The sequence below is a fragment of the Nematostella vectensis genome, chromosome 4, assembly GCF_932526225.1.
Source record: "Nematostella vectensis chromosome 4, jaNemVect1.1, whole genome shotgun sequence".
Classification (NCBI taxonomy): domain Eukaryota; kingdom Metazoa; phylum Cnidaria; class Anthozoa; order Actiniaria; family Edwardsiidae; genus Nematostella; species Nematostella vectensis.
This window is the reverse complement of record NC_064037.1, coordinates 11,705,838-11,716,404: the sequence shown is the minus strand read 5'-3', so window position 1 is coordinate 11,716,404 and position 10,567 is coordinate 11,705,838. Positions and strand designations below refer to the sequence as shown.

Sequence of the window (10,567 nt, the reverse complement as noted above, 5' to 3'; positions counted from 1 at the left end):
TTCACGCGCTATTCCCAAACGAGACATGGATTTTGGATTCGCCGAGGTCGCACAACAATGAATTTGGCTGTAAAATAGAAATGTTCATATTTTTACAGCTATTTCACCGTGATTTTGTAAATTTTCATTTCGCAAAAATAAAAATACCGTTGATTAGAAGAAAATAAAATGTTGACATCAGACGAGTCTTCACCCGCGTAGCCGGGTTGGTCACACAACGCCAACAATGTTAACTTACTTCCGCCTGCCTTTCACGCTTCACGTCACGCGACCAGATAAAAACGCAATCGTAATGATGAAAGCTGAAGAGTATATTTCCTCCATGTCTCCATAGAACACCCCCAAACTTGCAGTATCTCCTCAAATTCACAACTACGAAATATGATTCACACCTACGAAAGCTGCAGAGCTGGAGTATCCGCAACAAGCTGTAACTTCGCCGTGTTTTGTACCTATACGGACGCCACGCTTTGGTGCTTCGTGCTTCTTCCTCAGATACATAAGAACTTTCGCGAGAAATCTGTAGATGGACTTAGTGTCTTGTGGTCTACGGCTTTCTTCACGGCCTCCATTGTAAACAGCTTCTATGTGTTCCATGTCAAGCTCCCAGTTTACTTTTGTATCACGACAGTTACTGTAGCCGTTATAAGTGTTGTTGTTCTCGTTCAATTCTGGTCCTACTCCAAAGAGCTTGCCGCGCTGAAGGTATATTATGCCGGAGGCTGTGTGATATTATGGACAGCGATTGTAACGCTAGAGTTTGCATTGAACGTAAAAGAGACGGCTGCAAAGATCCAGTGGCTTGCTTTGGTGCTCTGGAGTGTACTGTTATTTCCACAGGTTAGTATTTAATTGATAAAATATTTTTTTAATTTTGCTACCCGAAACAGTAAACTCCGGCCTTCTAACAACAAGCCACACTGTCCTGTCATTTTATTAATTCTACTATACTACTACAGGATTTTTCTTTGTTACCAACTACTATCATTTTGTCATCTATATATAATAGGCCTGTCCCCAGGGGGGTGCAGGAAGTGCCTTCACCCCCCCCCCCCCTCCACACACACATAATGGCGAAAAGTCTACTTTCAGTTCACAATAGATTTGCTATTTGTAGACATAACTATTAATAAGCATGAGCGAGTTAGATAAATGAGGTATTCTAGAAAATTCTGGTATGTCATTATTCTAAAAGTTAAACTTTTTTGCAGCCAAATCCAATAAAAATCCATCCCATTTTGCTTTTTCAGGGGTGATAAGATTTAAAAATTCCCTACTCTCGACCCCCGCAAAATAAAATCCTGGAAACGGGCGTGTATAAGATTACTATATTGTGTACTGTTGTGCAACCCAATCTTCAACGCAGCTGATTGTGTGACAAAGGTCAGAGTGGCTGTAGAGAAGACTTGCATATGCAGAAGAAATATATGAGCAGACTTTCTTCAAAATGCTCTGAAATAGCAATTAAAACCAGAGACCCTATGCTTGCAAGGTCACGCAACGACACAGCAAGTTGGTGACAACATATTTAGTATGAGAGCTAAAATCCACAGATTCAATTTTCAAGATACATATATTTTATATATTTGTTCCTTCTCCTCATTAACACCCCCTTCAAGAAATCCTGGATCAGCCCCTGATAATAACTCATCATAACTTGTTGACTAAATCTTTGTGCAGACTGCTGTCAACATAAGGTTAAGGAGAACCAGTGGCCAGTCCACGCCAGCAGTTGCCATAACTCTGGTTGCCAAGATATTTGAGTTTCTAGGGCATAGTCTTCTTGCATTACCACACCAGTACTTGTACATGACCTATTTCAGCAGCACCCTTGCTTGCATTAATGGAATGCAGGTAAGCTCAGTTTTACCAATCACAAGGCCTGTTCATCAAGCTAAAGGAGTGTTCATTAAATACCCTGAGGGAGGGGGGGGGATTCTGACTCTGGGGGACACCTTAAAATTACAATCGTCCAGTTTCAACGTATTTTTTAACCACATCCAGGATTCCATATCCCCACTTAGAGTCCCCTTTCCAAGCCCCAACTCAATTCCCATTCCTTCCTTTTGGGTATTTAATGAACTCTACCTAACTGTATAGTGTACTACTCAACAGAACTATCATAAAGAAAGGAAGTTGTATTCATGGTTATCAACACGTAAGAGATTATGCAAATTCTCTAATGTACTAGAATACAAAACGAATGCTTGGGTTACCTGTGTTAGCCCAAGAAATCATAAGTTTAACTCTAGTAGGGGCTTGTGGGCCTTGAGCTCACCCCTGATGGGTCCGATGGCCCACCCCATTGTCGAAGTAGTATGTTTGCTTCTCTTGAGTTGCTGCAAGTTTGGGCTGTTTTTCTGGTTGTGGCTCTGGTCTGGTTCCTCAAATACACTTGGTTAAACGGTACCAAACTATATGATAACAGACCTCAAACTTATCAGCAATGACCTTAAAGGCCCATAAGCAACCAAGCCTACATCAGATCGAGGCTCTATCTTAGCGCTAAAATAGAAAGTCTACAAATTGTTTCAAACTTTTAAATAACCTCTTCTATCGTTGTTAAAATCGCGTTAAAATCGTCGATATGCGGCTCAAAGTTTTAATTAGTTATTACTTTATCGTTTTACAACAATACCTGGCAAATAATTCTAAGACTTATCTATATGCTGGCATTTATGCGATGTCATGAAAGCGGTACCATCTCCAGCAGAAGCCGAAGGTTACGGGAAAATTGAAGTATGTACAAAGGTTCGTGAAACTTGTATTAGTCGTCGTCAAGAACAATACAGAATTCCTATTGCATTTTATGAGTATATTTAACACAAGATAAGAACATTCTTCGCTTTTTGCGTTCGTGTCGATACCAGTATCTTGCCTATAGGGAATCTTGCACGCATTGCGTGATAACAATCACAGCGACTACAAAGGAATTTGGGTTTAGTTTTCCTGGAAGTCAAAGTTTTTCAGACTCTGAGCCACTCATTCACATATAGAGGGAATAAAAATATCAGGCTCGATTCAAAGGTGAGCCTCGATGCAACTCTGAAAATGCAAGAGGAACAAACAAAATGTAGAAGGGTAGAAGTTTTGCCGCGAGTCGAATTTGCGAATCATAGCAATGAAATATATACTTCCTATGTGTTTGACTTCTCGCTTTATGGTTATTAACCTAATTACAGGTTATAGTACTTACCGGTGATAAAACAAAGAATAGTTTGGAGTTTGAGTGAATATGGAATAAACCAACATCTTTCCCGATGACATCATTCTTTATTTGTCAATGATCCTTATGCTGTAGCACGCGTTGCTTGGTCGTTTCTTCGTTACGTTATGTTCTTGTCTTCCTAAATACTGTGGAAACAGTGGCTGAAAAGCTTTCTTCACCGGCGAAAACAAGACAAAACACGCACCTCGAGTGTCGCTAGTGAATAATTATGCGTATTATAGTCCTCCAATCTGATCGCTCGCAAGACAATGACGCTAATCAAAACAACAACTGCTTTGGCTTGCCAATGGGGCTTTAAGTGCACAAAAGAATCTCATGCTCATGAGAAAAATTCCTGTTAGCACGGAAAGAAATCCCTTGGGCACGACGGAAAGAATTCCTGTGCGCTAGGGGTTTTTTTTCGTTCTTTGCACAAAAAACCAAAGTGTACGCTCACATATTCTCTTTTACTCGACTTGTGCACCTAAGCAACCGCGTGACAGGGTTAAAAACCAGACTTGACCCTTTGAAGTTCGGTGTGGTTTCTAACCATTGTTCTTTAATAACTACGCTATATGTTAGTGGATGGAAGAAGTAAAATGTGATTATTTGCTGCTGAATTTTCTACTCAAGGTAATTTGGTATCCTAAGCCGCAACAACAAAGTACAACAATACCTCAAGTTGTCACATATGGGAGTCATCAGAATCGAGATGAGGATCCTTTAGACGCTGTTGACGTAGAGCCATTGATTGGAGACACAGACTCAGTGACAGGACCAGCCTACACAGAAGAGGAAATAGCCACCGTACATTCCCTTAAACAGCAGAGGTTGAAGTTTAAGCAAAGGATAAAAAAACTCCCCAAATACCAATTGGCTTTGATGGTTATTATGGCAGGACTCCTTGTGATATTTGAAGTGAGTCTCTGTGCAAATCTTCATTCAGGTATCGCATTGCTTGCACCATTGCCAGTTATTCTTGGCTTTGTGATAGTATTCCTGTGTCGTGCATATAGAGAGGGCCAATTGACTTTGCTCAATCCAGTGATATCGTGGTTTGGTGACTGTTGCTGTGCAGATTCTCCAGTGCAAGCAACATGGTGAATTCAGGGCCATCACAAACTAGAGGATAGGAGCAACCCCACCCCAAACCCCTTTATCCCACATACCCACACCCCAGTGAAGAAATACAGTATGTACTTCTCAACCACACCCTCCAGATTTTCTATTTTCAAGCAGGCATGTAGACAGGATTTGCGCAATTATAGATATTATATGGAATTAAAGTATATTTGACGATAAATCTTAATAGTAAACGGACCACTGGGTCGTTCAAAAAACATACTCACCCCTTAAGCACCTTATAATTTGCATTATTTCTCGTTAGCTTTTTTTAGATAAGAAAAACATATATTGGAAATAATTAGGTATTGATACTGTATAGAGTAGTAGCTTAAAATAATGAAAGTATAAAGAATGATGAAAAGAAATGCTATTGATTTCTCCAAAAAATTCATTAATACAAGCCACTTTCTTACAAAATTCGTAATAAAAATCTATGTGGCCTTTGTAAGAGTTTTGAGCTAGACAGAATTGATTAAACAACGCTTGTAATTGATTCCATGTTTATTTGAATTTCTCTGTACATGGTCAAGCATACACTTTCACTTGTTTTCCTTGCTTGTTCTTCTCTGTCATCGCCGTCTGATTGGTGCTCCGCCCGCCCAAGAACGTGTCCACCACCTTAATCTCCTCCAGCTTGAATGCGTCCATCTGATGCGGGTTGTCTGATATGATGAGCAGATCAGCTTTCTTGCCGACCTCAAGACTTCCCAATTCCTTCTCCTTCCTCAACTGCCACGCTGCAATTGCAAAATAAGGTCAACGGTTTTGGCATGCCAATGGGAATCGGGCTTTGTAATAATTGTGAATATATCGATTTTGTTCAGCCGCTCCAGAGTTGTAGAAAATAAAAGAGGTGTCCTCAGTCACCAGGTGTCCCCAATAACAAGGTTTCTATAGATTCTATAGATTCTGTTGTAACTAACCTGCGTTGATGGTATACGCCTTCAAAGCCTCGTCAAGAGTGGCCTTATACTCCTCTCCGTACACAGTTTTCGGGTCATCCCGCTGGGTTCGGGTCACGGCAGTCTTGATGTTCGCAAAGGGACGGGCGTGGCCGGGGTAGGTGGGGTGATCCTGGTGGATGGTCCACTTGGCGCCGTACTCGGTAGCCACGGATAGTGGAGTCCAGCGGTTTGTTCGCTCTGGGCCCAGTATATCATTGGTGTATGACGTGGCATAGAAGTAGAGATGGTCCACAAAGAAGGACATCGCGATGTTGAGCTTGGCTGCGCGCGCAATCTGCTCTGGTGTCATCAGGCCGCAATGCTCAATTCGATGGCGCACGTCCGTGGGAGTCTTGCAATCATTCATCACCTGAGGGATAAGGAAGAAGCGTTACACCCATCAAACCCATCGAAATAAGCTAAAGGTGCCGATTTAAAACGAACTTAATTGATCCATGGCCAGTGAATTATTACTCTGGGACCAATCCTGCCTTTTTTTTCTCTAGACACGTTCTTGCGTCTCCAAGCTACCCATTTTAGAGGTAAAAACCAATGACCCGCCGTAAGCGAGTGAACCTCAAACCTTTTCATAGGCGTCTACGACTTCCTTGCACGTACGATCGCCGTGCGCATGCGTAGCTACTTGCATGTTCTTCTCGTGATAGTAGCGTACGATCTTGTACAAGTTCTCAGGTGTGTGAAGGACGAGGCCATTCGAGGGGGGTGGAGGGAACGACAATATCTGTCAAGGAAATGAGATGACAGACTGATCAGCAACATTATCAATGCAAGTATCATCAGTATTGTGAACATCATCCCCCATTGGCATCAGATTATAGGGCCGTAGCAGGGGGTGGGGGCACATGCCCCATCCCCCAATAATTTGAAAATTTATAAGGAAACGAGCAGTAGGGGCGTGGCTGTGCGCCCCAAGTATTTTCTCAATGTTTTTTAATTTTGCCCCTCCCCCCCCCCCCCCAATTTTTCGAGGCCCGCTACGGCCATGGATTATCATAAAAGTAATTAACATATATAACCACAACAGGCGCATGTCCAGAGGGTGAGGTTCCTAGGGATCAGGCCTCCACTCTGCTCATGCGACGAGACGAGTGTGACTCCGGTTTACACCTTCGTCGATAGTTAAAAAAGGGGTAATTTTTTGTGTGTATTTGAATAGAAAAAGTTTTTGATAGTCCTAAAGGCGTATGACCAGAGCTAAGATGCCGATCTGAAGTTAATTGGTCCCATGTCAGACACGCACTTGCACAAAACCGGGTAAAGATTGATGAACAAAAACAACTTATTGTAATCATCTTTATCACCCTCCCCATATCGTTATAATCATTATTGTCGTGACCCATCATCATTGTAAGAATCACCTACATCACCTACACCATTATACAATCACAGCTGCAACCAATATAACATTTTATCACATTTATTTTATCTTAATAGAATTATGCTACTAAGGTTTATCCCCTATTTCTATTCCCTTTTCTTCCCCTAATTCCTATTCCCTTTTGTCCCCTATTCCCTTTTATCCCCTATTCTCTACAAGAAGCTTGTTTACCTTAGTCATTTCACTGTCCAAGTAAGGATCGACTATACCCGCGGTACCACAGTGCGGTGAGCCGTCAGCAACAAGCTTAATTCCAGCTTCCCACAGCATCTCAGTGGGCTCCGCTATCGGCTTGGTCGTACCAACATCGGATATCTCTCCTACTAGCTGGTACAACCCCAGTCTTATGGGGCAATCCTTATTCTGGGCCATCTTGACCACGATCTCATCGACCGGTGGGTTGGGCGTGTACGCGAGCTCAGTGACGGTAGTAAAGCCGTAAGACGCGTACGCCTTCCATTGGTCTGTTAGCAGCTTCTTCGGGTCGGCGTCAGGTGATTTAGGCATCTTTGACAGCAATCCAAGAATAGCGCCAGACTCCCAGACCTCCCCGGAAAGTGAGCCATCCTCCTCACGGCCGTAAACAGCGTCACTGCTATCCTGAACAGAGCTGTCTATTCCAGCAACCTGGGAAGAGATAAACATTCATATTATAAATAAACACAAGGTTGAAAAAGTATAATGAACGCCTCGGTGAAACAGAGTAGTTGACGTTTCGAGCGTTGGCCCTTCGTCCGACGAAGGTTATAGCTTGTCTACACCACGCCTGCGCAGATCACCTTGTTTTTCTACAGCTTGTCTGTAGTCTGTCTAGATATACCATTTAACCATTCATATTGGCTTTCATGTGCACCATTGTTAAGGGGGAACAAACACACTTTTCTTTTATTTTATTAGTATAAGAACGTCCAGCCTGATATTTCACCAATAAATTCTAAGAGCGTGCCCAGGCTCAGTAGCAAAATGTTTTTCCATGTGTAGATGCGCTCTAAAAAGAAAATCAGCGATAACTGTTATTTATCATTTGTGTGATTCTGTTGATACCATGATTTTATATACAATGGCTGGTGTGTTTATTTCAGGCTGCAATGTACTAGATGTATTTAGACACTGCCTAAAAGCAGAGCCCCCAAGTTCGATTGAATTTCTAGTCGGTTAGGTTTAGAATATTTAAAAAAAAGACCTAAGGAATTTTTTATGTACTCAGGAGACAACCCCAGACACAAGAATAAAGTGAGTCCACTACTATTTTCTTTAGTTGTCCGTTTTTTATCACTATATATATAATTTTTTTGCGTACTTGAATACAAACCGAGTGCTTGGGTTACCTGTCTCCCCTAGTTTTTTTCCTTTCGTTTACTTCCAACAACAAAAAACACATAAGTATCGGATAACTTCACTTACAATGAAATAAACTTACCATCCCTCGATCTATCTCTGCCTTGTTTCTCTCTGCCTTTTTTTGGCTCTTCGGTTTATCGAACACTTGAAAATCTTAGTGCTTTGGGTTTTGTCTTCAGGTCTTGGGTCTAGTTTTGGGTCTAGTTTTCTGGGAAGTCTTTGTTCTGGTCGTCTCAATAATTTGTTCTGTTCTACATCCATTTTCTTTAGTATATAGTTTCCTTTTTTTTTAGAAGTGAAGGAAAAAAGGCAACCGAGTGACTGCTTCTTTTCAGTGATATTTTTCCCCGTTAGTCTTACGCGCATCGTGACCACGGGAACTTTATCGTATAGCTATATCACTTTCCTATGACCATGGGGCTCCGCTAAAAACACCCATAAAAACATATACAGCCTTAAAATGTTCAAAAAATAATTACGGCCCAGCCCCACCTGAAAATTAGACGGGTTTTTTATACAAACAGAGTATGTACAAAACAAACACAAACCGTTTGGCAAATTTGTGAAAAAAGCCCATGACCTCTATCTCTGCCGAGCGAGGAGTGATTCCGAAAAATAATGTACGCTTTGTGCTTCTGCACCGCTGATCTGCTGATATGTGGTGCGAAATCTCAAAACTACAAAAAAACAACATTGGGCTTTGTCTGTGTCCAAAAATGTTTAATTGTCCTTTCAACGACTAATCAATTATATTTTGGTTCGAGAAATATCTTGTTGTTTAAAAGTCAGGTACAAAAAAAATACGAGGGTGTCATCGCCTTTATGATCGGCCCTGAGGCGAGCGACGATTAAAATGCTCGGGGCGTAGGCAGGCGTGGCATGCCTATACTACGGATTAACAATGATTGAAGAACACAAAACACAGGTTGTCTGTCGTGTTTGAGAGGAAATATTATTTACCCGAGAAAAGAACACGTGACATGCGCGTGCCACACTTGCATATAACGTCATTATTTTTCGCTGCAAATATATGCAAATTATATTCGAAAATCGTGCGAGCGGAATAAGCCTCCTCTCCGCGCACTCGATTTTGTTTGCTTCGCTAACTCATAAAAATGCCCATTAAAACGCGCTTTTATTAGGGAAAATCAAAGAGGGCCACTTGGGGTAAGTCTGACGAAAGTCAGCGAAAGCAATACGATTATGAAATATTGCTATATTTGTACTTTATCCATTCTTCGTCGATATTTTGCGCTTTCTCGGTGTTGTTGGGTAATAATTTCTTACCTCAAACGCTTTATGGTTGCACCAAGCGGCGTGCCCGTTCTGCGCCACAATCAACACAGGGATGTCAGCAGAGAATTCCTTAGCGATGAACTTCGCATCCAAGGCTGGTAGATCGCGAACCAGCTCGGGGTCCCAGCCAAAGGTCACGCCCCAACCGAGCGGACTTTGCGATGGATCAACAGCGGAAATGCCTTTCATTATGCGAGCTTTGACCTCGGCATAGGAGAAGCATTCATAGCCACTGATGCTTGGAAGGATGCTGAAAATTGCTGCCTGGATTGCATGTTGATGTGGCTCGATAAATCCGGGGAACATCGTCTTGCCTTCGAGATCAATTACTGTTGTGCTTGGCCCAGAAAATTTGAAGACGTCGTCTTTGCGTCCAACTGCAAGGATCGTGTCGCCTTTGACCGCCACAGCCTCGCATTTAGGCTTCGCATCATCCATCGTGAAGATATTACCTCCGGTAAAGATGGTATCTGCAAACTCCTTTTGGGACATTTTGGCAATTATGAGAAGCTGGATTCACAGAACTGTACTTGTCGCTGGTTGGCGCCGAGTGGCAAACTAGGAGTGCCCGTCTTCTTTATAGAGACCCACTTTGATTATTATGATTGGATGAATTTGGCATGTCAATCAAAATTATTTCAATATGAGTAGTAATCCAAACAAACCAGCTTTTCTTGTTCATGATTTCTTAACCTGGTAACACGATAGGACTCCTAGTCATTTGTTTATTACGCAATATAGTTTTAAATTTATGCACTTTCTTTCATTTTTTTTTCAAGACTTTGTCTTGTTTCCTTTGGGGACTTGAGCATTAGCTTGATTGCATATACCACAAAAACATGTTATTTGGTAAGTCGAAATTCTCAAAATATTTCCATATAATTGATGGTCTTGGTAACCATCAATCATCTCTACAAACCATGAACAAAGAGAACCCATCTTATCATATCTTTTGAATTTTCCAGAAGTTGTTTTCATTGCTGAAAGGGAAGACTCGCACGAGAGATTTTATTGTTCAGGGATAATGTTCCATCGTCGTTAATGCCTTATCATACTCAGATTTTTATTCTTTTTATTGTCGTATTGTTTTATATTTCCCAAGGGTGAGGGGGGCGCGGGGCTCAGGTATTAGACAGGGGGAGGGGTCGCTCTAGGTACCTCCGTTATTTTGGATTCTTCTTTTGCTTTCTTCCTTTCTTTATGTATTCATTATTTATTTGTTTATTTATTTATAAGTTGTCATGGTGGGGGAAA

General features: G+C 41.6%; 2 protein-coding genes across 3 annotated transcripts; one reads left to right on the top strand and one right to left on the bottom strand.

Annotated features, from left to right (window-relative positions):
* Positions 1-10: 10 nt before the first annotated feature.
* Positions 11-4,826, top strand: LOC5516565. 2 transcript variants are annotated; one of them, XM_001636638.3, is made up of 3 exons: positions 11-840; positions 1,681-1,854; positions 3,842-4,826. In XM_001636638.3, exons 1-3 carry the CDS (start codon positions 382-384, stop codon positions 4,310-4,312), a joined length of 1,104 nt encoding a protein of 367 aa, XP_001636688.1. In that variant the 5' UTR covers positions 11-381; the 3' UTR covers positions 4,313-4,826. The 2 variants fall into 2 exon arrangements, with proteins under 2 accessions (XP_001636688.1, XP_048582105.1); XM_048726148.1 differs by lacking the exon at positions 1,681-1,854.
* On the bottom strand, positions 4,817-9,884 carry LOC5516631 (putative amidohydrolase YtcJ). Its single transcript, XM_001636572.3, has 5 exons — positions 9,305-9,884; positions 6,848-7,303; positions 5,861-6,019; positions 5,257-5,647; positions 4,817-5,070 (listed from the first exon to the last, which is right to left on the bottom strand). Exons 1-5 carry the CDS (start codon positions 9,803-9,805, stop codon positions 4,859-4,861), a joined length of 1,719 nt encoding a protein of 572 aa, XP_001636622.2. The 5' UTR covers positions 9,806-9,884; the 3' UTR covers positions 4,817-4,858.
* Between the last annotated feature and the right edge of the window lie 683 nt (positions 9,885-10,567).

Bases quoted from the DNA above. Each gene is read 5' to 3' on its own strand.
- LOC5516565 (XM_001636638.3), top strand. From the start codon at position 382: ATGATTCACACCTACGAAAGCTGCAGAGCTGGAGTATCCGCAACAAGC. The intron at 841-1,680 runs GTTAGTATTTAA...ATCTTTGTGCAG, and splicing joins GTGTACTGTTATTTCCACAG to ACTGCTGTCAACATAAGGTT. The intron at 1,855-3,841 runs GTAAGCTCAGTT...TTTCTACTCAAG, and splicing joins CTTGCATTAATGGAATGCAG to GTAATTTGGTATCCTAAGCC.
- LOC5516631 (XM_001636572.3), bottom strand. From the start codon at position 9,805: ATGTCCCAAAAGGAGTTTGCAGATACCATCTTTACCGGAGGTAATATC. The intron at 6,020-6,847 runs GTAAACAAGCTT...TTTCCTTGACAG, and splicing joins TGGACAGTGAAATGACTAAG to ATATTGTCGTTCCCTCCACC. The intron at 5,648-5,860 runs GTTTGAGGTTCA...CTTATCCCTCAG, and splicing joins TCGTAGACGCCTATGAAAAG to GTGATGAATGATTGCAAGAC.